General features: G+C 34.3%; 1 protein-coding gene across 2 annotated transcripts in view; it reads left to right on the plus strand.

Annotated features, from left to right (window-relative positions):
- LOC117177753 (probable DNA mismatch repair protein Msh6) overlaps window positions 1–27,282 on the plus strand; it is a 253,143-nt gene that overhangs the window by 82,765 nt on the left and 143,096 nt on the right. For both annotated transcript variants that reach the window (XM_033368662.1, XM_033368663.1), the window contains 4 exons: window positions 5,119–5,399; window positions 5,483–5,608; window positions 5,676–5,757; window positions 5,866–6,044. In XM_033368662.1, the coding sequence (XP_033224553.1) occupies window positions 5,119–5,399; window positions 5,483–5,608; window positions 5,676–5,757; window positions 5,866–6,044 (668 nt within the window). The remainder of the gene's footprint in view (window positions 1–5,118; window positions 5,400–5,482; window positions 5,609–5,675; window positions 5,758–5,865; window positions 6,045–27,282) is intronic.

A 27,282-nucleotide genomic window follows, 5' to 3' on the forward strand; every position in this document is an offset into this window, starting at 1 on the left:
TACATATATTGTGTACATCTGCGATCATTTTTTTTGTACATATAACCTAAATATATGTTAAATATAAAAAAACCGTAACTGTGCAATTTATAATCGTGGACCTGAACTTAAGAAAACCGTGTGACATAATTTTTGTAAACGCTTTCAGTTATACATAACCTGTCAAACTTAGAGAGATCAGAAGTTCTTATGCTTGCTTTCTTTGATTTTAACATTTGTAAAAATATTAAAAATCGCAGCGTATTAAAAATCGAATGCTGAAGTTTCTACGCAGTATTAATGTTAAATCATTTATTTAATTCTATAATAATGTGTGTAAATTATTTCTAACAAACTAGAGCTACTTTTAACCCGAAACAGATTTGTTTATTATCTTATTGTAAACATTATATGAAAGGTTTCCGAATGATCCAGTTAAAAAACAGGAATGGGCGGACAGAATCGGAGTACCTGTAGGAGCTTACATCGCAATACTTCATTATTAAAATAATTATATTCCGGCAAGAACAAAAGGTGTTTTTTCTTTATCATGATACAGTTCGATATTATGTATTACTGACTAATTTTCTCAATTTATTTTTTATTTTTATTTGCTTTTTATATTATTTCTTTATATTGAATATTCAATATTATATTTCATAATATTATTTTAATATTTATTTACTCCTCATTTATTATTTTCTAATTCTTCATTTGACTACTCCATCTATATCGTTCATAATTGAGATTATTTTTATTACTTATGATCATTTCTGTGTTCCTTGTTCAAATTTCCCGCACAGAATTTGCAATTCAAGTTGGCGGAACCCCCTCCCTCCTGTAACTTCTGATCAATCCCCGCGCCCTAGTTAGAGAGCATGTAGATAGTCCCCTCTTATTCCTATGTCCATGGAAATACCTAATAGTGCGCATCGAAATGCTCATGCGTAGACTTGATACTGCCTGCAGTGACGTCATATTGCTCGCGACCTCACAACTCAGACAGTGTCCCCAATCTTGGGAACTTTTTAAAATGCGCTTACGCCGAACCGACAACCCACTGTTGTCACTGTGGTCACAGTTAGCGCGCTAATTTTGAATTATGTAAATATTAAGATTTAATATTTATGATAAATAACGATTGGACAATGTATCCAAAGTAATTTTTAATCCTAAATTAGAATTTTGGAGTAAAAGATAAAAAATTTGATTTTCATGCGAAAAACGTTATTGATTCTGACTTCATAAAACAAGATTTTTTCTTGAATTTAGCATTTTCAATGTTTCAAAATGTTAGTAAAAAGATAATTAGAAGTTTTAGTTTAACGAAAAAGTATTAGTTTTAATAGTTTAAATATGATTTGATTATTTTTATACAATATTATGTATTTTATAATATTTGTACAGTAATTAATTAGTAATTGTAGTTCAGGTCTTCTTCAAGTTATTACAAAAATTTATGATATAATATTTATCAGTGCAGTAATTGATTATTCTGAATTAGTTTTTGGTAATTTAGTGATTTTATTTTAAGTCACATTGTCGGAAATAAGAAAAATTTCATTTTAAAACTCGACAGAGACGAGATTAATCATTGGGACAAACAAAAATGATTGATTTCTCTGAACTCAGAATTCATAACCTCTTTTTATTAAAATCGATTTTTTTTTGCATCTGTCACTAAGACTCGGTTCTTCAAAGGAACTGGAACCGATTCGACCATCCCTACTCGTAACCCGGAAATCTAAACGTCACAGGAGTGGTAAGCCCCTTTCACGCTCATATCTTTGGAGTTCCCGATTCCCGAATTTCTCGTATTTTTCGAGTTCGAGTGTATTTGGTTTACTGTGATTTTCTGTGTACACTTTTTTTAAAACTGTTTTTCTCTATTTTAATGTTATCTTTATCTAAAATGCTTCATTTCTTACATTTACTTTTTGATTTTGATCATTTTGTTTCCCATTCGCATCCTAAAATTTCTAACTGTAACATTTGCAAAAGCATTCCTCGTAATATAAACTTTGTATATTAAATCAAAATAACGCTAAAAAATGAAGGTAATTTCGAAAGGAAAGTTTTTTCAATTAAGTTTGAATTTTTTTTTAATGTTTAAGAAGTATATTTTTTAAACTTTAAAGTTACCGTCCTCTTGAAAATAAATACCAATTTAATACCATTTTGAGACCAGTTTCAAATAACGTTTTGTCTTATTCTGGTATGTATCATTCAGCTTGTACCTGCGCCACTCTTAGGGCATTGAAATAGACTCTCTCTCTCTCTCTCTGAAATAAGGATAGATGTATGTATCAAGAGACTGGCGGCGGGGACAAAAGGACTGTATTCTTTTGGGAACCAGAAAAGAACATTTTAAGACTGCCTTAAGACAGGCCTATACGTACCTGCCTACACTGTAGTCTTAAGTTTGTCTTCCTTCCACGAGAATAACATTATTCATAACTAACTTCTTTAGACTTTATATTTTAAGCAAAATTGTCTTTTTAGTGAGGTTTGGTTACGACTGGCTGCTGCTTTTCAGGAATTTTAAGTAAAGAAATCTCTCAGAAATCGTAATTTGAATTTTCGCTTGCTGTCTGCTAGATACTTCATTAGTCAATGAAGCAGCTGCAGTGATTGTTTAAGCGGATTACAGTATTTTTATTTTTTGAAAATGAAATATTCAAAAAAAATTTTGAATGCACTTAGGTTTTTAGAATTTCATGCAGTATTCCAAAAATATATTATCTTAAATTCATGCAATACCCCCATTGCTATTCTAAGCTTGGACGTGGCATTGATTCATCAAATAATTATTTTATTTCTGTTGCGAACGCGCGAATGTCCAGATCTTCCTTTTGATTGCAGGACTTGATTTTATTTCTTATTATTTCCGAGTACCTTCTATTCAAATATGCTTCTTTAGAATCATAAATAAACTTATCTAAGTTGAACCGCTGGTTCGTAGAAGGGCACATAAAGTCTGATCGCTGGTGTTGGGAAGTCCCACATAGAGTTCGGAATAGATAAATGCAGAACAGTGCATTAAATCAGAAGGGATTTAGGGACCTCAGAGTTAGAAAACGAGTACGGAAATGACAACGAGGCAATGGCTGCGGACGAATCATATAAATATCTGGGTATTCTTGAATCTTAAGTGTATTCAGCATACGATAGTTAAGATAAGCCTAACGACTGCCTTCACTATGAGACTCAGATTAAATATGAAGAGTTTTTGCAACTCTGCAAACATAATAAGGGCAATCAACACTTATGCCATCCCTATCCTTACGTACTACTTTGGGGTCATCAAATGGTCTAACACGGACCTTGAAAAGTTAAACAGAATTGAATTGAATTGAATCAGCGATTGAAAGGCTCGTTCTACCACGGCATATAGGGGTAGGGACGTTTTAGATGTCAAGAAACTGTGTTAGTCACAAGTTATACAGTTGCGAGACTATTTTAACAGCAAACGAAATATTACGTTTAACAGCGTCATCTGTAAAGCGGATCTTGACTACACACCCTTGAATTTGTCCTCAGATGGGGTCTTAAATATCAGCTAAGAAAGGGTGTTCTGTATCCAGAGATGGAAGGATTCGTCATTGTGATACAGGATAAGACTGTCAGCAGCAGGGATTATCGCAAACTCGTGTTACAATCAAGACATGGTTGAGCGGTGCCGCTTATGTGAAGATACCAACAAAGCCATGGAGCACATTATTGACTGCTGTCACGTAATGGCTCAGATAGAATATACTCACAAACATAATGATGTAGCGGGCATGATACATCAACAACTTACCCTAAACCTAGGACTCTTAAAAGAATGGATGCCTTTCAATAGATACATGGCATTGGCTTTTTTAGAAAGCGAAGATTACAGCTTATATTGGGATGTTACTATCCAAACGGATCATTACATCCGGGCCAATCGACCTGACATCGTCACGCGAGAAAAAAAGGGTGGAAGATTCTACATCATCGTCATTGCTTGCCCACTTAAACGAAATTTGGAGTCAACCTATACAACCAAGATCCACAAGTATAGCGAATTAAGGCATGAAGTGAAGGCCATATGGAAGAATGTGAATCATGCATCTATCCATCCCATTGTGATTTCAGCTACAGGCAATGTACATTCAAGAAGCACTGAACATCTTGAACATTTAGGAGTCCGTAGGGTATTGGCAGCAGCTCAAAAGGCGGGTTTATTAAACACCTGTCACATTGTAAAAAACTTTCTTCACCATCAGGTAGCGAGCGACTGAAAACCTGTGGAGTGGCAATTTGTAGCTCTAAGAAAGCATCCAGAGGTGACTGTTGTCACCTCCAACGCTCGCGGCCGCTCGTCATTGTATACCTACAAAAACAGTGCAGGAGATTTCAAGCATCGTATTGGGTTGACTTATAACATCCTAGTCACATTAGTCACTTGACTTAGTCCCTGGCTATAATGTATAACCGGGCTCACCCGAGTAAAAGTTTGGAATAAAGTAATAGTTATGCTGTATTTCTTTCTCTTTCTTTCTCTATCTTGCTTGTACATATTTTATTTCTATATATTTTTCTTGGAATATTTTGTAAAGACAGACAAAGCAGAAATAGTAAACATTATAAAAAATTTGAACTTACATATCTTCAGAATAGATTCGTACTTAGGTACGTGTAAAAGATTAGGCTAAAAAAATCAAAAAACAAAGCGGAACAAGATATTAACACTTTGTTCAATTGAAATGAAACTTTACAGAAAACTTCTACAAATTGTAATTAATATTTCATCCGCTGGAAGTTTTTGATAGCTTAAACTTGCGTCGATAGACTTTGCGATTTAAAATATTGGTACCATTTTCGTATACTTACCTAAAAAAAAATTAATAATAATATCTTTCAAAACTTAAAATTTTTGAATATTTTCATAAATGTCGAGAGGCCTTCCCACTAACAGCGATCAGACTTTATGCGCCTTTCTAAGATCATGCGGTTAAATTTTGTCAATTGTCTGTATTCACTTGAAATAATTTTACTTCGAATATCTTTTAGCTTTTTCCAATATTTTCAATTTTTATTACTGATATTACTGTTAAAAAAATTATGACTTTCGGATCAGTGACATTTTTTAATGTGAAATTTAATGTATAGTGAGCAGGCCATCCAAGTTTGACAAAGTAGTAAAGCGAGAGATATGTCAAATTAGTTCAAGAGGTACTAGAGTCTATACTGCCCAGGATGTAGACGCAGCTGTGCCTAATTCTAGTTATTTATTGGCTCTGACGGAAAAGCAGTACAATGGGCAAAAAACACCTTCTTATGGAGTTTGCTTCTTAGACACAACGATTGGCGATTTTTACCTTGGACAATTCACGGATGATCGTTGTAATTCCAGGCTCCTGACTTTGTTCGCCCATTATCCTCCAGTTCATGTACGTTAAATTTATTGAAAATAAGTAATAGAAAATATAATTTTTAATTTATATTTAGAGATGTTTAACATGTGAGTTTTCAGATAATCTACGAACGTGGTACTTTATCTCAGAAAACCATGAATATCTTAAACGGTATGCTCCAATCGGCAATCAAAGAACCTCTTCAAAAAGATGTGCAGTTTTGGTCGGCTACGAAAATCTTGGAGGTTAGTCTTGGAGGTTAGTCTATCTAGTTTTGTTTTTCTTCCAGTAAAAATGACTATTTGTTTTCAGCACCTTCACGAGCAAGAGTATTTCAAGAACGGGGAGTCAAAGTTTGAGTGGCCTAAAGAACTGGAGCCTTACCTAAATCCAGGTATTTAAAGAAGACATTAAAAATATAATATGTTCGTTATACCTGATGATTATCATCTTGTTTAAATTATTCATGATTAATGTAATTTTTTTAAATTAAAAAAAATAGGAGATAGTTTGGGATTAACTCCAGCAGAAGGTAAAGAGTTAGCTGTAAACGCTCTTGGAGGCTGCGTGTATTTATTGAGAGACTATTTTTTGGATCAACAGTTATTGGCACAAGCACGCTTTAAATCGTATATGCCGCCTGATTTTACCAGTGGTGGAACACAATTTCCTAATAATATGGTAAGGATTTTTAGTCTTCCAATCTAACTGTACTCAGTTAGATTGTAATCTTCTGGGGTGCCAGCGCGTGTGGGATGGAAACTTTTGTCGTTGCTTGCATCACCGTATTTTCACTTTATGTTGTACCAAAATGTTAAAAATGGATTGGAAATACTCAAACGATTCAGAAAGATAAAACATAAGCTTGATAATAAAAAAGGGATTTTTTGGCAACAGACATTAAAACTAAAGAGAAAGAAGATATTGAAAAATACTAAGTTTAATTAGTTTTTTCGTTATGCAAATAGAAGCTTATCATCAATAAACAGCAAAATATTAGGCTTTGAACGTTATTAAAATTCGTATGAGAAAATTACTGTTCTTTAATTTTTATAGTTATTTGCATTGATGTCAATGTTTTTACTGTCCCAAACTCTACGCGAACAGACGTGAGACTCCCAACTGTGCATATCTCAATTAATATGATCACATTTTTAACTGACAAGTCCACATACATAGATTGGATACCCCCAACTGAGCACATGCAGAGGTAAGAGACTCTCAACTGTGTAGGTTTTAAATAATACCATCAGATTTTCATCTTACAAGTTTACGTGTACAGTTTGGATTCTCCTATCTGTGCCCGCGCCCAGGCAAGTCACTCCCAACTATTCACTTTTTACGTATTAATGCATTCCTGCTTGAAGAGGGAAAATTTGTTCCAAATTGCTTAATTACCAGATGTGATTTTTCCACATCCACTGCCCTCTACTCACTATTAGAAAGTAGTGCTGGTGGTTTGTGACACGTGCTCTTGTGCTGTAGGTTCGAATATCTAGTCATGCAGAGAGGTTTTGAAGTAGGTGCTTTGGTGCGAATCATTTTTATACCAGATATATTATTTTATTAATAATGCAACAATTAGAAAATATCATGTTAATTATGCTATTACATTATACTTTACAGTGATAAGTAAAGAAAGTGTATAGGTACTGTAATTTTCAACAGGTCGAGGCATCCTAACGGTAGGATACCAACGCACGCCACACGACTTGACGGTACTTAACCAAAAATATATAATATAAGATAAGATAAGATTCTTATGTATGCGAGAAGGGGCATGGCATCTTCATGCTTCACTCGCCCGAGATAGAACTTTCATGATTTGATGGGCACACTTGCTTTGGCAGACTTGTATTTGAGCAGACTTGTATTAATGTTATAGATTTCTTAGCCCATACGATACAGCGTGATTAGTCAAACGCGGCTTTTTGCTGACGAGGAAGCTGGGAAGGATTTTCAGTGAAAATGCCCGATAAGTTCCATTCCGCTAGCAACTCAAGAATGGAATTTGAACATTTTCTTTATGCCAAATCATTGGGTACTGATGCCGATTTTTAGGCTCTTATTTTTCTCAAAAAAATCAATTTTGCATGGTTGTGCATACAGCCTCCAATTCATATGCAGCGAATTTGAGAATCTAAAAAAAATCAACAATGCCCTAATTTTGGACTTTTGTTGGGCTGTTAAGATCTTCCAAAATAAATGTGGGGCTCACTTAAAACTTCCCGAATCTAATTTCTAAACTTAAAAAAATATGTTTAACAAAGGGTATAACCGGGTGAGTGTGGCAGATCGGCCCCCGCTCGTATCAGGCTGTTTATGTCAAATGTTCATCTTAATGTAAAAAAAAAAGTTGAGCCTTTTTTTCAAGGTGATTATTTTTGACGTGCGACATCCATTTTTTTAACAAAAAAATCTCTGCATCCCCTAGATTAACATATTTTTCCTTGAACTTAACGGAGTGATGTGCCATCGTTGAAAAAAATTAATTTTCGTATTACCACATGGAAACCTCACATCACAAATGCATTACCATATGCTGTAACAGATAACCAAAAGTCGGAAAGCAACTATAAAAGAAGTGAATATATTTTTTTAAAATGGCAGTCTATATGCCTACTAGCTTGTATTTTCTACAAAGAAGGAAAATCTGAAGATTCTAAGCCATTACAAAATACTAAAAAATACAGCACACAATCATTGAAAAGTTCGCCAACATTGGGATCACTGTTGCACTGTGAGCGACTTTCACTTGTTTCACAATGCAGTTGTCAATTGTTTCCAAGGTTTTGATATCCCAATGGCTGAACTACTGGCATGTATTTGTCTCAAACAATGAATACACTGGAACTTGGAATTACGCACGGTTTCGGGCATTGCTTATTGTGGCCTTCACCGTAGATGACGCAACCTGATCCAACTAACACGCTGAAAGTGTTAGTTGTGGCTGAGTTTTATTGAAATAGAGAAGAAGGTTTAATCCTCTTCTTCTCAATTGTTTGATTGGTCTTTAGTAACGCAACCATTAAAATAAGATTGCAAAGTTTTGCAATGTCTTTCAATGCTATCTGTTTAAATGAAATTTATATTTTAATTTTTTGTAGAAAATACAAGCGAGTTGTCTCAAACAAAATAAACGCGCCGCGTACTGAACCTATAGGGTGGTGTGGAAACTAGTACACATGCACATTTTTAACCCCTCTCACAGCAACAATGAGAAAAATTGCCGAAAAGAGGTAGGCTGTTATTTTGTAGATATATTCATTTCTTTTTGTGTTGTTTTCCCACTTTTTTTCATCAATTACAGCATATCATAATGCATTTGTCACGTGAGGTTTTCTTAATTCGTGCGCTTGGTAATACAAAAAATATATATTTTTTTAAATATGGCGCATGACTCCGATCAATTTAGGGCAAAAATATGTTAAGCTAGGGGGTGCAAAGATTTTTTTGTGAAAATATATTTGTCGCAAGTCAAAAACATCTCCTTTAAAAAAATTTTCAAAAAATGCAAATATTTTTGTACGTGTTATTTCGACCTTCAAATTCTCTTGATTTTTTTTTTGTAAATTGTCTTACCGGTCTTCAAAACATATATTTTGTTCACAAAAAATGTTCTAGCGGTTTTAGAGAAATAACCCTTTTTTATTATTATATACCCCTCCATAACTTCCAAATAATGCAATTTGATGGTTGAAGTTTTTTTAAAAATTTTTTTATGTCTTAGGATGAAAATATGAAATAAACCTTGATTCGAGATGGGGGAAATTTTCCATGCTTACCCTGTAGACCCGTTACCAAATATTAATTCTTCACAATTTATTACCCTTCAATAATTTCAGACTCATTTATGGCATCTTAAATATGGTTTACCGAAAGTCCTCCGACTTTTACTTTTCCATTTTTTTGGCTCATTAAGGCCTCTATGAATGTTATGTTTGAAGTTCCATATAAGATTCTTTGAACACTTTTATGAAATATTAATTTTACAAATTTATTTCTCTTGTATAATGTTAGGCCTGACATAATATAGGGATTAGTTATAGCTCTCAGAATGTGATTGCATTAAAATTGTTTCGAAAAATTGTTTAAACAAATTTATTAGACATTAATTTTACAAAAATTTTTCCCTTGCTATATATCAAGCCCATTTAGGGCACTTTAAGTACATGCTCTTCGGTGACCATGGGACCAAGCTAGTCTCCGGTTCTGAACATTTTTTTCGGTGTTCACTGTGTCCACATGGATTGAGATATGGTGTTTAAAATTTGACATTAAATAAAATGCACTAATGAACGTTTGTATACATCAATATGTTTATAATGTTCAAGAAAGTTTATTTATAAATTGATAAAATAGGATATTACCATTCGAGTTGCAGCACTTTGCAGATAATTTTTGTTTTGATGCATTTCAGATTTTTTGATTCGCGTATATTGAGCACTGACAAAAATTTTGGACCAAATCGTCTAAAAATTTACAAAAATTAATATAAGCAATAAAATTTGCACATTCGTTGCAAATCAACAAATAAGTATCTGCACACCCGTAACCTATCATTATTTTTGGAATATTTTTAGTGATTTCTAGCGGAGAAAAAATAGAAACTTTGAACGTCGATAATGTCGAAATCACGTGACTAATTTCGTTCATGAAATTTTTTTGTAGTATGATTTTCATTTTTTTGGTGCTCACTATGTCCACACGGATTGAGACATCGTGTTCAGGATTTAGAAAGTTATACAGAAAGCACTAAGGAACGTTTGTATATATCAAAATGTTTATAATTACGAAGAAAGTTTTTTTTAGTAAAATACGATAGGAATAGGAAATACACTTTTAACGTCGATAAAGTAGATGCGTCGAATACAAAAAATCGAGAAACATCTTACAATGTGATACTCGAAAAATTGTCTAAATCCCATCTTGAGAAATTTGCATCTTCAGAAAATGATTAAAATTTTCTAATGGTAAAATATTCTTGTGGATTTTTTGTACTGGTGTGAGATAATTTAAAGTTAATAACAAAACCAATTAAAATAAATGTTCGCCCGTGGGCGAAAGACAAGGCGTGTCTGACGGTGAGTCCCGCTGGTCGGTTCTCTGTCAACAGTAGTTATCAGCTGATCGATTCAAAGTCAAAAATACGACGTCAAGAATTATGAAAGTTGGTTGGAGAACTCCGAAGAGTAAATTTTAGCACATTGCTGGTGTTGGTATATTACTTATTCAAAATTTATCTTTTATTTGTAAGACCAAAAAAATGAAAATCATTCTACACAAAAAATGTTCCAAAAATGATGATAGGTTACTGGTCTGCAGATACTTATTTATTGATTTCCAACGAATGTGCAAATTTTATTGCTTATATTAATTTTTGTATATGTTTGGACGATTTAGTCTAAAATTTGTGTCAGTGCTCAATATACGCGAATCAAGAAATCTTAAATGCATCAAACAAAGATTATCTGCAAAGTGCTATAACTCGAATGGTAATATCCTATTTTATTCAATTATAAATGAACTTTCTTTAAAATTATAAACATATCGATGTATACAAACGTTCGTTAGTGCTTTTTATTTAATATGTCAAATTTTGAAACGATATCTCAATCCGTGTGGACACAGTGAACATCAAAAAAATGTTCATAACCGGGGACTAGTTTGGTCACGTGGTCACCGAAGAGCATGCCCTTAAGGGGTCCACCCACTTTAGACGCGCAAAAATAAGGTTATTTTCATAGGTTTAAATTTTAGATTCTGATATATAAGTTCTTACATTCAATAAATACACTCTCGAAATACATGAAATTTTTTTTTAGTCAATATAGATGCATAAAAATGGTGGATGAAAAAAGATACAAAAAAAGAGGGTGTGCGCTGTTGATGATTCCTTTGGGATGGATGGTCTTAAACAATCAAGCGCAACGGTTTTAGATTCAGTAGGTGAATGGCTATAGCGAATATCGTACGATTTTTGATTTTTTTAAATTAACAAAATGGCGGACATTTTTGGAAAAGCAAGAAAAAAACGCGTATTTTTCACCTTTTTTTGCAAACAAATAATAATTCAAATAAAAATTTTATAAATCGTATGCTATGCGCTATAGTTATAGTTGTGAATAATATGTAGTAAAAGTTTAGTAAGGAACGGTTAAGTAGTTTCAGGGATTTTATGAAAAACCCGTCCAAAAACGCTGTTTCGAGAAAAACCCGTTTACATTTTTTTAACGAAAAATCGGTAAAAAAATTTCACTTGAGCTTATTCAGCGATGCCTGCACTGTACATTATGCCTTCAGTTTCTTCATAACGCTCGTTTTCATCCAAAATAGCCTGTCTGCGATTAAAATCGATTTTTGGAAAATTCGAAAGTAAGTAGAGCCCTTAAATGTCATGGAAACGAAGTTCTCTTATTTTTACTTTATTTTTGGGTGGTAAAATCACTCATACATTTGGAGGAAATTGATTTTAAAATAAATTACACTGATTATAAACTATTTTAGACAAAATGCGAAGTAGGGAGCAGAACCTTCTATCCCTCAGAAAAAAATCACCTCAGGAAAATTTTTTAGACAATAAAGAAAGATTAACGTATTTAAATAAAGTCTTTATGGTATATGACCATGTAAAATACCTTATGGTAGTGAGCGATGGTTGTGGGGTCTAAGACACGAACAACAAATAGCCTACCCTCGGAGTGTTCATCTCAGGAGAGTCGTGGCGCCTGTACTTTTAGAGAAAAAGGTTCTCCAAGTACTTAAAGCAAGTACTTAAAACCATCAAAAGACACTTTTGGGTTTTTTAGGAGCAAAAGGCAAATAACTGTAGTTTATACGATTGTAGAATGCAGGTTTTTTTGTTTTTGCCGAAAAAAAAGTATTTAGAGGTGGCCCATCTTCTTTGAACTTCATCAGTGCAAAAGCTGACAATTTCGGAAATTAAAGAGTAGATCTTAAAAGTACAGCCTCAGCTCTTTTCATCGATGTGACTATAACTGGATTAGTTAGTATTCCCGTCCAGTCTGACTGACCTCAGCGTTAAAGAGTTGAGGTACCTAGCACGCTTGGGCAGTATTCATTTGATCGCGGTATACCTACTCGTCTTACCCTCTCCACTTAAATTCCCCTCAGGTCGAAGACTTGAGTAAGAGCGCTGTGCCGAGCCTTGTCAGCGGGGGGCCTCTTGTCCTAATGGGGAATAAAATACCAAACATAAAAATGTTCCAACTTTGTAATCAGTGATTTAAAATTATTATATTCGGAATCTACTTTTTTGCGGTTCCAACGAAATGTCACTTTTAATCAAAAGATTAAAACTAGAAAAGGTTATCGCAGATTTTAGTTTATGTTTTGACCATGGCTAGGTAGCATTATGGAATTTTACGTAGTATAGTTGAAAATCAACAGTTGAATTTGTAAAAAATTCGTCTGTTGACAATTCAACTGCTGAATTTTGTTGAATACTTAACTGATAAAAATTGAAGTTTTGAAATTTGTAGAAAATTCGTGTTTTTACCCAATTACCTAGAAGAATTTTATACTTACAAAGATAAATTTTTAACTAAAAATGGAATAGTTGAATTTTCAGAATAAAAAATTATTTTTCAACAAAATAATTCATTTTTCAACCAAAGAGAAAAATATCACGCTAAAATGATAAATTTTTAAACAAGCAAGCATTATTTTTAGCTCAAAAAATTGATTTAAAATTTAAAATAAACGACTTTTCAACTAAAGAGTTCTTCAACTAAAATAGTGAATCTTAAACAGAAAAAAATCAACTTTTAACAAAGTGGTTCAACTATTAAGTTGTAAAATTCATTAATTTTCGGATGCCAATTCTTTAAAAGTATACCATTACTAAAAAAAAAAATTACCTGGGATTTTAAATTAGATATTATATTTATAGTTAATTAAATGGTTACTAATTACTAATATTTCATTAAATAATAAATATTAATATTCAATTATGCAATAAACTAACACGTTCAAGGAGTCCACACATGTTTGAAATTTAAACATTGTAATAGATTTGAATTTTTAACATATTAAAACTTGATCCTAGATAATTTCAAATTTTCTTTTAATTTTTTCGTACAGAGAATTAAATTTTGAAATTGTTTGAAAAATTTAATATATAAATAGATAAACGTTTATTTTTCGACCTGTTGGCCTTGAAGAATTCACTTGCTTACACTTTCATTTTTTACAGAATTTTCTTGTAAATACAAGAATATTATTACACCCTGGTCAACAACTTAACATCTTATATATTAGACCTTTCCCGTTTACTTATCTACTTCTCTATCTCCTCGTCATTCTGCTCTTTCCTCATTTCTACGTACTCCTCCCTTTTCTCGGTTTCTTTTTTCCACTTCCTGTACTTTTTTTCACCTTTATCTTCCTCGTTTTACATTGCCTATCCCACCACGGTTTCGCCATTAATTTCATCTTTCTAAATATCTACTTCTGCACTCAACCTTTCACTTTCTCTCTAATTCTCTCTAATATATTCCTAACCCCTTTTATAATTCCCCCACTAGCCCTTCTTTTCCTCTTTCTACCCACGTCTCTACCAATCCCACCACCTCAAATTCCTGAATATACCTCCAGAGATCTTCATCTTTCTTCTTTACCCCTTGCTACGTTTCAGTACAGCACCTTTAATACTCCTCCACCCTGCCCCCCCCCCTACTCCCCAAGAAACAAATTCCCCTGCAGTTTTTTCAACACCTCCTTCTCTTCATCCAATACCCACATTTTCTCGTCTAATTTTATTGTCGTGATACCCTACCTTCGCCGTTCTTCCTTCATTTCTCTCCCTCCTAGCCTTGTCTTTTAGCATTCTCTGCACATCTCTTTCCTTCCTCATCAAATCTTGATGTTTGAAAACCTTATCCTTTATCCTATTTTTGTTTCGCATTTCCCCAATTTTTTCTTCCCAGCTCACCAATTTCACAACCGCCACTTCATTTTCTTTTCTCCCGTCCAGCCTAACTTTCTCTAGTTTGCCTTTAAACCACCCTATGCTCTGTAGCAGAGCTTCCACTCCCTACCCTTCTTCCCCACTCTTTAGCTTCAATCCTCGTATTACAATATTATTTATCCTATCTGCCTTCTCTCTTCTATCAGATTCTCTTTCAGCTAAATCAAAAGGATTAGAATTTAATTCTGCTCCTTACATAGAATACATTGAATTTGAAGATCATTCTCTAATTATTATATAAATTCCTAATCTTTGAAAACATAATAATAATCAATTTTAATTCAAATAATATGGAATTAAATAGTTAGGTAATGTCACATAATAATAATTCATTTGATTAACGATAAATTATTTAATAATTATATTATTTTGAACACTTGAGATGATAAATTAGAAAAATTGTGTTTCTTATGATAACAGTTTACATTTTTTTAAACCATTAAATCCAATTCTTGATTAATTAATTAATTTTACACTGTAATGTGAAATTAAAGAATTTTAATAGAAGGCTTAAAATGGTCTACATTTAGAGAATTGGCAGTTAAAAATTAATTAATTTTACAACTTAATAGTGTAACTAACTTGTTAAAAAAACTATTATTTTTGTTTAAGATTTATAATTTTAGTTCAAAATTGATCTCTTTGGTTGAAAAGTCGTTTTTTTCAATTTTAAATTAATTTCTTTAACTAAAAATAATTCTTGTCTAGTTGAAACTTCATCGTGTTAGTGTCTATTTATTTCTTTGGTTAAAAAATAATTTATTGTGTTGAAAAATAATTTTTAAATATGAAAATTGAACTATTCCATTTTTGTTTGAGAATTTTGTTGTATGTCAGTAGCCCATGAATTGAGAACCACGAATATTCCGTTCAACTTTCGAACGCGAGCCTTCACTCAAGTTTCCGTGAGCAATTTGAGTGAAGGCCGAACGTGACGAATTGAAAGAATATTTGAGGTTCGAATCGACGAGTTTGCTCTTCCCAGGATGAATCATCCTATTGTTCAGATTTCCGCCCCATAGCCATTAGCGGCTGGAGGAAGCCGGCCGGGACTCTCAGCTGAGCCGGTATGACGAACGTTTTGCCAAACACTAAATTGTTTGTCAAAGCGTTCGTAATTAAACAATGTAACTCTTCTTTTGGGGAAATTTAAGTAGCTTATAAAAATACAAACAATGGAATTGACATGCTGGTGTTAATTTATCAATGAATCAATCATTTACGTCAATTCATTCCAACTACAAAATACCGATTGCGGGTTTTAAAATTTAACGAATTAATAAATAATTTTGATCCCTGGGGGATGAGCGGCGGAAATTATTAATTAATACACGTACATCAAGCCTAGGTCTAAAATTAAAATTTAAATTAAAAGAGGCTTAAATCGCCAGTTTAACCGGGAAATATTGAAGATCTCCGATTACATATTACTCAAGGATTAAAGGGGCCAATCTGGGTAATAATTTTTGCAAAAATTTTAAACAATTATTTAGTAAATAAAGATTAAAATGAAGAAAACCCAGAACGGCCGCTCTACTCCTCCCAGCTTCTCGATTCTTTTGGGAAATGAAGCTGGGTTAGTTATTAGTTATTGATTACATTTTCATGATTTTAGGATAGTTATTAATATTTTTAACTTCTAATTAACACTTTTTCAATCTTCAGTAGTTTTAGAAAAATGCAGAGTCGACGCGTGGTCGGGAGGCCTGCCTGACGATCCCCTCCGCTTGGCTACGCGTTCGTTGTCAGTCACGCAGCTAATCGCAGAGCTCGGACGGCGTCCCCACCGCCACGGAGCGCTCTGCACTTGGCTGACCCGGACCGAGAGCGGCTCGGTCCGGCAGTCGGTTTTCCGAATTTTCCAGCGAGTGGTCACATTTGTGTTTTCCTTTTTTTTGTTTCTCCGTACCGTGTAGTGCAGTATTGTCCGATTTTCCGGTTTGTGCCGCCTCCCCGGTCGTAACAGTGGTTTTTCCCGACGAGTAGCACGTCGTATCCTTGACTGAACAACCCTCTTTATGTCAGAGGCCGTCCAAGATACGAGGGCTAATCGGCGTACTCGCCGGCGTCGGGACCAAAAGGGAGAACCAGGCTCTTAAATTGCAGCAGGAAGGAGCCCGCCGGATTCAAGGAGAATCCCGACATCACCGCGCCGGAGCGCGCCACCATCGAGTATCGGCTGAGCGGGCCAGGAGGGCCGCCGCCGGTCAGTATCGTCGTCAACGGTCTGTCAGGAGGGCCGCCGTTCAGCAACGTCGTGTAGGAATTCGAGGGAGTGCCGCCACCAATAACCACCATCCGCGGGCCGCCGAGGACGTCACCGCGCCAGGCATACTTCAGGAATACGATCCAGAGGCATGGACACTCGATAGACAGGGAGCGTATCGCCTCCTCGAATTGAAGAGGGGAACGTCGGGAGTAACCGAACCTCGCTGCCGGGCGCCGCCGAGGGACCGTGACCAGCCGACATACTTGAGACTCTTGACCTTCCACCTCGAGCCACGGTATGTTTTCCCGCCGTCGACCTTGACTCGCCGTGCGCCACTCGGAGCAGCCGTCACCGTGGTGATAGTTTGCCCAAATTCGCCACCCTTTCCACGTGGCCTACGGACGCCACCGATTTCGTCATTACCACCACCCGGCGAATTAGTTGGTGCAGTTTCACCAACAGACGAGGGGGCACCACCCACACCACCGCACACACCAACTACCGGAAGGGAGGGAAGCCCGGACCCGGATGTGCTCCTTCTGCCCGCGTTCTGCACCCCGGAGCAGTTCTCGCCGTCGCTGATAGGACCGTCGTCGCCACTTCCCGGAGGGGCCGCTTTGATTCGGCGGAACCTAGGTTTCTAAAAAAAAGCCCGTCCGTACGCGCCATATCTATCTCGTCCCGGCCGCTCAAATCCCCCCCCCCCCCCCCCCCCCCCCCCCCCCGGCTTCATAGCTGGGATAGACAACAATTTACCTTTTTAAGTGAAACATTCTTCTAGATAATTGAGTAAAAATTCATATATTCTGTTGAAATTCCAAATTTAACTTTCCCAGAGACAAATATGCTAAAAAATTCCACAGGTTAATTAGCAACACACGAATTTTCTATAAATCTAAACAGTTGAATTTTTAAGAGTCAACTTCTTAACAAAATTCAGCAGTTTCATTGTCAAATGACGAATTTTTGTACAAAATCAACTGTTGTATTTTCGACTATTGTCACGTCCCGTGACGTATATATATTTTAATATATTTATTTATATATTTGCATGATCATGATAATAAACTCTTAATAAAATAGAGAAAATATTGTGTCAACTAGTTGTAAGCTGACGAGAATATATATAGTCAGAACATTGTGAGTAGTAGCATATAAAAAATAGACATACCCAGCACGTTGGAGACTGGAGAACGTAGATATAGATATATTGAACACGTTGTAAGCCGTATAGTATATTTAAATATATTCGTGACGTATGCGTATACAGCGACGTCAGTATGCAGAGACGTGCATTAGACCCTATAAAAACCGAAAGTACCAGCATGGGCCAGTTATTAGTTCTTCTCTATTTCTTACGATTTTCTCGGACTCAAGCCGTCTAGTCCAGTGTGTCGAACCGGAATTCGCCGTGTATTGGTGTGTATACCCTTGTGACAGTGTTGTGTACTGGAAAACCCGAATCTGGGATTTTCCCCATTTGATTACTCCTATACCCAAAATTAACAGCAACCAAGAATCAACCTACTTTTGGAACATCCAGTCTAATTTACACCCCCTTACTCTCTACTACTACGTAGAGGTCACAGTGGCAATTCTGGCAACCTGGACCTTAAGAAATCTTTAATTATAATAAATCACTGGTAAGCATTGTTTCTAGTCAGTTCTAAAATTCCGTTTGTTTAAACTCCTTGGCCTACAATAAATCGGATCCTTTTATTTTAAGGTACTGGCCAAGGACAAAACTCGTCTTCCGTCAACTTCGTGATGTGCATAAATTCTGTTTTGTAATTGTTTATAATAAATTACTTTCACATATTATTGATTTCTCATTCCTCTTCCCTGTACGAGATCTTCAATCTCAACTAAAACGATAAACCTAATTGAAAGAGGAAGTATTTTACGGTCTTCATGACGTAACATTACCCCTTTTTATGGTGCATCGGCCAGGAAACCAAAATAAAAGAGAGCCAATGTATGATTGATTTAAAATAAATTCTTCTTATAAACATTTTTTGAGCACAAAGAATTTGTCCGAAGACAGGTAATTTATATTATACATTTATTATTGCTTTTTAATATGTGCGAAATTATAACAAATGCCGAATAAAAAACCTATAGATTTAGGAAGTGTTGGACAAAATATAACTAGAAATTTGGCGAAACAAAATCTGCAATTAGCTTAGGAGGTAGATTTTTATGAGGACGGGCTTGATAAGAAAAATACAATTAAAATAAATAAAGAATTAAATAAATTAGATGTGGAATTCGGTAGTGATAAATCCGAAAATAGTGTTTTTGATTGCTCTGGAAATATTACCTTAGTTAACACAAATTTGAGTTTAATTAGTGATTCTTTAGACCAAAATAAAACTTTAACATTAGAAGATGTAATAGATTACCAGACCAATGAAAAATCATTGTTAAGTTCAACGCTTACCCAACAAAATAATAGGGAAATACAGAAAGAGGCCTCATTTCAGAATTTTATTCACAAATCGATCATAAGCGAGCACGATAATAACGATGTAACAAGCGACGAAGACTCGACGAAACCAATAAATATGACATTACCAACTAATCAGCAAGTTTCCCTTTGCGATGCGCTTGAAATAATCCCTGTTTTTGATGGAAGTAACATCCCTTCAGCCCATTTTATAGAAGGATGTACAGAGGCAAAAGCCATAATTCCTACATAGGCTCATGAGAATCTTTCTAGGTTAGAAGTAAATTAACTGGAGAAGCGTGAAAATGCATATTTGGAAACACTTTTCGAACCTCAGATGCATTAATTGAAAAATTGATAAAGGTTTATGCCCCCGCAAAAAGCGTATACCAGCTGCAAGGAGAAAAGGTAATATATTTATGTGGGATAAAGAAAACGTTATATCATACGTTGCGCGAATAAAAGAATTAGCAGATAGGATAGAGGACGCGCATAAATTAGGCAATGATGTTGTCACAGATGATACATTTAAAGAAAATTTAGAAGATGATGTTGATAAATTTTTTAAAAGAGCATTACGTTCAGAAATCGAAATAAGATTAAAAGATAATGTAGTTGAAACTTTTAAAACTCTATCAGCGAGGCTCTCGAAATTGAAAGCAAGTTGAATGCCTGTTAAGAATTGCGAAAAAATAAGGCAAATAAATCTTGAGAAGAAGAATCAGTTTCATGACTTATTACAAAAAAATAATAAATATAATGTTGCTCAAGACATTATAATATCATGTTTAATTTGGGGAAAACTTGGAGATAATACCGAAAAATGTTATTATCTCGAGATCTTTCGCAAACAGATATTTTCCGAAAATCGTTCAATTCAAAACCAATTTTTACGAAATAAGCCTCAAGGAAATAATAATCATAATAAATGGAATCCCGCATAAAATCCAGATTTTTCACAACGACAGAATCAGAACTTTAAACCAGGACAAAATTCAAATTTTAGACTTGAATCAAACCAAAATTTCGGTACCCGACAAAATCAAAACTTTGAATATCGACAGAATAAAAATTTCGTAAACAGGCAGAACCAGGAAAACTCCAACTCTGTTCCCGCAATGGGTGCTGGGAGGAAGGCGCCGACTCATTAACTAAAGCACTTATCGAAATTACAAATAAGGAAAACGATATCAAAATACATCTCAGTAGAAATAATATAATTCCGTCGATTATGATATCTGCCGATGGTCTAAAAGTCCGGTACGTATGATGATCGACACTGATGCTGGTCGAAATCTGATTGAAAGAAGTGCGATAGATCCCGGACTAAAAATAAATAAAAATGAGGTATTGAGATTATCAGGAATGAATGATTTACCTGTTTATACTCTAGGTCAAATTAAGGTTGTGATACTTGGATTTTTAACTATATTAAATATAATTCCTGATGATGTGCCAGTAGATGAAGATGGTGTCTTGGGATCTGAATTCTTCCTTAATAATAAAGTAAATATAAATTATACATATAAATCTATTGCAATTAATAATGCAACTCATCCTTTTGAACAAACTGGCATGATCACAATCCCGGTACGAACAATTTTTGATTATTATGTTAAAATAGAAAATACGGAAAAGGCTGAAGGTTATATACCTCAATTATCAATTGGCGAAGGAATTTTTGTGGGCCAAGCCATCGTAAAAAATTGTGGAGGTAAGGCCTATGTCAAATGTGCAGATATAAATGAACAACCCGTTAAAATATCAATCCCCAGTGTTCAGTTACAAGATTTTGAACAATGCGAATTCAACAATTCAGTAAATAAATCTAATTTTTCCAACGATAACAATGATGAAAACCTACCTAATATAATATTGAATTATTTTGTTGACGTCCGATAAAAATTCTAACCATTTTTGAAAATTTTACCAGATCACGGGTGAAGAAAGAATAGATATTATCAAAAAACTACTACAGTTAGATCATTTAAATATGGAAGAATGTGAGCACACTGAAAAATTAATTAATAAAAATGCAGATTGTTTCCACATTCCAGGAGAATACTTAGAACCTACAAACATACTTCAACACTCAATACCAACAACAGATGATTGTCCTTTTTTTCGCGACAATACCGATTCCCTCCAGTCCACAAGGCAGAAATCATTCGTCAAGGGGATGAATGATTAAAGAACAGTGTAATAAAACCTTCACAATCACCTTATAATACACCAATCTGGATTGTTCCAAAAAAGCAAGACTCACAAGGGAAAAAGAAATGGCGTATGGTGCTTGATTTTAGGAAATTGAATGAAAAAACAATTGGTAATTCATGCCCTCTACCAAATATTCATAATATTTTAGACCAGTTAGGATCCGCTCGTTATTTTCCTGTTTTTGATTTAGCAACTGGTTTCCATCACATAAAAATCGATCCTAAAGATGTACACAAAACCGCATTCTCAACCCGTCATGGTCATTATGAGTTTGACAGAATGCCTTTTGGTTTAAAAAATGCACCAGCAACCTTTCAACGACTAATGGATTTAGTTCTAACGGAACTTCAGGGAACGGAACTTTTTGTTTATCTTGATGACATAGCGATTTATGCAAATACTTTAGATGAACATGAATCAAAATTTAGTGAACTCATAAGTCGATTACGAAATGCGAATCTTCATTTACAACCCGACAAATGCGAATTTCTTCGACACAAAGTAGGATATTTGGAACACATAATAGATCAAGACGGAGTGCGACCTGATCCAAAGAAAATAATGGCAGTGAAAGACTTCCCGACTCCTAAAAATCAGAAGCATAAAAAACCATTTTTAGGGTTAGCAGGATATTACCGTAGATTCATTTAAAATTTTGCTAAATAGCAGCCCCAATAAATCAGCTTCTTAAAAAAGACATATCATTTAATTGGACTAAAAACAACAAGCGTTTAATATTTTTAAGGATAAATTGTGCCAGGAACCACTATTAATACGAGCCGATTTTTCAAAACCTTTTATTGTAACCACAGATGCATCAGGTCATGCCATAGGCGGAATACTTTCGCAAGGTAAAATCGGTAAAGACCAACTAATTGCGTATGTCTCAAATCACTAACCGATACTGAACGGAAATATGACACATAAGAAAAAGAGACTTTAGCGATAGTCTACACTGTAATATATATTCGCCCTTATTTATACGGACGAAAATCTACCCTCGTTACAGATCATAAGCCCCTTATTTGGTTTACAAATTCTAAAGATACAAATTCAGATTGCGAAGAAAATATCAAATTGAACAGCGAATCTTCGAAGGAACAAAATCCGGAATTTCTTCATAATTTCATAAGTGAAGAATCACTAAATAAAATACAAAACAAAAATTTTGATAGTTTAATACAGAAACTTCTCTGCCTTTCAATTTTACTCTTAATTCCAAAAATTATAATGAAAAACGAACCTCTCTGTCAAACTTGGAACACTGTGGTTACAAGAGGACAAAAGAAAAAATACAAAGAGCAAGCACAAATTAATGAAAAAATTGAAAATAAAGGTAAGTCACATAAAGACGGTGAGGAAGAATACTTACCTGCATCGCCTGCTGTCAAAAAGGCATGAGGTGGGCCTAAGAAAGCTGTGCTCATAAATCTAAACAACCCGCAAGTCTGGAAAAAGAGAGACAGACCAAGATAAGAGGCAACTACTGGCGAGTCTCTGAATTTAGAACAGCAAACACAAGTAAACTTTGAACCTGAAAATGAATCTGATTCAGATGCGGAATATTCTAATTATTCAGAAAAGAAAATTATAAAAAAGAAAAATTATTTTTAAAAAACTAAGACGAAGCCTGATACACAACAAGAAGAAAAAGAAAATGAGGATGAAGATAATTTCTCAGCTTCAGAAGATGAGGTTCTAAAAGACGAAAATTTTCAAAATTTTTCAGATGAAGAAAAATTTGTTAACGAAGAAAATATTCAAAAACTTGTGAAATCAGAAAACTTTATTCCAAAACGAAAAAACGCGAAAAATCCCGAAAATTTTCAGGAGACCCTCCAGAACCCCCTCCTTCAAATATCCAATCAAACGGACAAACACATTTACAACACAATGTCGTTGAATGTCGTGATCAATTAACGATGCGCAAAGATAATTACGCTTATTTTGTTACAACTGACGGTTCTCCACGGGATAATGGATCAAGAGCTTTGTCAACACGTGGTATTTTACGTAAGTTCGGCCAACTTGAGAAGGGACTTGCTAAAGAAATAAGGAAAGGACAGCAGTATCATTTAACCCTTCCGATTAAAGGTGATTTTAAAGAGAACTTGTCAGACACTTTGAGCAGTATTCAAATTACAATACTTTCCTTACATTCAATATCAGCGAGACTGAATTTACGATCAATTAGTATGGCAAAACCTTCACAAATTAATCACATAGGTTGGAATGAAATACTTGAAATTTTTATTTCAACTTTTTCCGATTCTTCTACGAAAATTATTATATGTACGAAAATAGTTCAATATCCGAAAATGGAACAGCGAACTCAATTACTTGAAGAGGCACATTCTTCAGCTTTAGGAGGTTATAAAGGAGTTACAAAAACTTATCATCGAATTTGTCAAAATTATTATTGGGAGAATATGAAAATTGATATTCAGAAATATATTCAACAGTGCTTACAGTGTCAAATTAAAAAATTAGTTCGCGTAAAAACTAAGAATCCGATGATAATAACAGACACGCCTGGAACTGCATTTGAAAAAATTTCAATGGACATAGTCGGCCCGCTTCCCAAACAACATTAGGCAACGTAAATATCTTAACCATTCAAGATAATTTTACAAAATATGCCTTACAGTCCGGGAGCTCGCGACAATTCTATGTACGTCATTTTAGTACTCACAAAAATGTCAGATTCTTTTGTTTTCATAGGCAACAGTTCGAAACTCGTTGAATGATTGTTATGGTTGTTTGAATGCTAAGAAATAACAAAAAATTTGACTGGCAGCTTCTCGGTGGTGCCAAAGTTGACTGGTAGGCTGTCAAACATGTCAAAAATTCGAGTGAAAAGACGTCATTTTAGTATTCTTGAAACCCATTGGAAATGATTGTTTGAATGCTAAGAACCAACAAAAATTTTGACTGGCAGCTCCTTTGTTGTGCCAAAGTTGACTGGCAAGCTGTCAAACATGTCAAAAATTCAAGTGAAGAGACATCATTTTAGTACTCCTGAAACCCGTTGCGCATGATTGTTTAGGTGCAAACAACTAACAAGAAGTTTGACTGGCAGCTCCTGAGTGGTGCCAAAGTTGACTGGCAGGCTGTCAAGCATATCAAAAATTAGAACTGTCATTTTAGTACTCATTTTAGTATTCCCAATAAGTTTCAAGAGTACTAAAATGAAGCTTCTTCACTGGATTTTTCTACTTTTATACGGCCTATTGGACATAAAGGTGCTTCACAAAAAGTATGTTATTATTTTTTTGCGACCATATTGCGTCAGTTTGTTTTTCTGGTTTCATCCTGTCATTTTTTATATGCTTGACAGTCAGCCAGTCAACTTTGGCACCACTGAGGAGCTGCTAATTAAATTTTTTGTTAATTCTTAGCATTTAAACAATCATTCCGAATGGGTTTCAAGAGTACTAAAATGACGTTTCTTTACTCGAATTTTTGGTATGTTTGACAGCCTGCTAGTCAACTTCGGCACTACCGAGAAGCTGTCTGTCAAATTTTTTGTTAGTTCTCAGCATTCAAACAATCATTCCCAATGGGTTTCAAGAGTACTAAAATGACGTCTTTGCACTCGAATTTTTGACATGTTTGAAAGCCTGCTAGTCAACCTTGGCACCACCGAGAAGCTGCCAGTCAAATTTGTTGTTAGCTCTTATCATTCAAACAATCATTTCCAATGGGTTTCAAGAGTACTAAAATGTCGTCTTTTTACTCGAATTTTTGACATGTTTGATAGCATGCCAGTCAACTTTAGCACCACCAAGGATCTGCCAGTCACAATTTTCGTTAGTTCTTTGCATTCAAACAATCATTCCCAATGGGTCTCAAGAGTACTAAACTCAAAGTTCTAATTGTCATGTTGCAAAATGCACCGACAGTTGCTAGCCAGTCAATGAATTTCCAACTGTTGACTATGAAAACAAAAGAATCTGAAATTTTTGTGAGTACTAAAATGACGTCCATAGAATTGTCGCGAGCTCCCGGAATATTAAACAATTAGTTTCGAAAACTTCCGAATTTTAATTGGAAAGGAACCTAAGAAAAAAAATTGATGATCAATATAAAGGACTTTACGAAGTCATAGAAATATTAGGAAAAGGAAACGTGAAAATTGACATAAAAGGCAAACCGTCAGCAGTATACGTCAGTAGAGTTAAGCGTTCATATATAAAATGTTTAACCGTTAATAATAATTAAACGACAAGCCCTTATCATTTTAAAATTTCAGATAGATCCCATCCATTGTCAACGTATAGGCTCTTTTATCATCGTTTTATGTATCAATTTGATCTGCTTATGTTATGGCCATATTTATTTCACATGGAAATTTTCATAGGGGATGACAGTGATATTCCTAAATCGGCGCAAAACCTTAGAAGTATACACACAAATAGAGATATAATATTTCAAGCTAAAATCATTTTCTACACTAACTATTGTTTTCTTTTTACAGGCTTCCGAGAAGCACAAGGATTAAAAAATCTAACTTTCACCTGGAATCTTCTTGATATTATTCCTAGTAACCCCATCTGATGCGACAACCTCATACATCGATTCTCTTTTTTCGAACTCTAGACATTCATCCTGAACCTATTATTGATATTCAAATCCTTTCTTAAAAATATCAGTTTTTGTCTTATCTAGGCGTGTTTGAATTATAATATTTCAAACATCTGATAATTGAAAACTATATCAAACTCATCAAAGGATGTACGGAGAAATATGACGTTTGTAATGCGAGTAGTCATAAAATTAATATCAAATCAATTACTTATCTTCTTCAAGAAATTCCGTCAATTTCTAATCAAAAATATAATAAGCATGCTTGCTCATTGAAAAATGATCTATTTTTAGAAAAGTTCAGAACACATTAAAAATAATTCGAAGAAAATCAAGATGCTTTTCTCTATCCACTCATAGATAATTTATTTCTCATTCCTAACCAGATCTCTCCAAAAATAAAAAATAAATTCTAAAACTGTGTCAAGGGTCGAAGACATTAAGAAAATAGTCGAGTTTAATGCCAAGTGTAATAATTCTGCTTTTTAAAATCTAACAAAAGATCTAGAAAAGACTATTGACTCATATACCTCTGTTTTACGACAGCTTTTAGAATTTCTCACACATACAGTTACAAATTCATAAACCCTCCACTCTTTTCCCGCTCCTTCTTTCATTTTAATCTAAACCTCTGCTTCTTTTTTGGAAACATTTTTCCGTTTTCAAAAAATAAACATTGTATGGTTAAGAACTATTTAATTTCTATAGTAACTATTCCTATAATTAATCCACCTTGACTGTTTTAGGAAACTGTTTCTCTCCAGTCAGAGAATCCATCCTGGACCACACCACGTATTCGGTTTTATTTCTTGTAGCCCTCAGTAGACAATTCTGTATACCTACGGATACAAACGCCTAATCGTATTTTTTCTTATGTTTCTCTATACTATTAGAAGAATGGTATTTGCAAATAATTACTGAAAATGATTTTTCTAATAGAAAGCCATATAATTTTTTTCTCCTTTATAAGTATTTACTTATACTATGTTAATCCATTTTTACTATGTTAATATTTAACCTTGTAAATACATACATGTATCTGTTTAATGGTGGTGTACGTAAAATTGGTTGATCCTTTTAAAATCTTTTTATTAATAGAAACATTACACATATGGAATAATTATGCCTAGTTCTTTAATCTTGTATTTAGGACGAACCTTCTACCATACGTTCGAACGCGGACTTTCGCACCATGTGGGACTCTGAAGCCCCACTTGGATGCTTCATCCGGCGTTCGACTTAGGGGGGAGGCGTCACGTTCCGTGATGTATATATATTTTAATATATTTATTTATATATTTGCATGATCATAATAATAAACTCTTAATAAATATAGAGAAAATATTGTATCAACGAGTTTTAAGCTGACGATAATACGAGGGTGAATCAAATATTAACCGGAATTCTTTTTTAATATTTATTTATTTATAAAACAATACAAAAATACTATTGATTATTTTTCTACATAGTATCC

This window comes from Belonocnema kinseyi, chromosome 8, assembly GCF_010883055.1.
Source record: "Belonocnema kinseyi isolate 2016_QV_RU_SX_M_011 chromosome 8, B_treatae_v1, whole genome shotgun sequence".
In the NCBI taxonomy this organism is placed as follows: Eukaryota; Metazoa; Arthropoda; class Insecta; order Hymenoptera; family Cynipidae; genus Belonocnema; species Belonocnema kinseyi.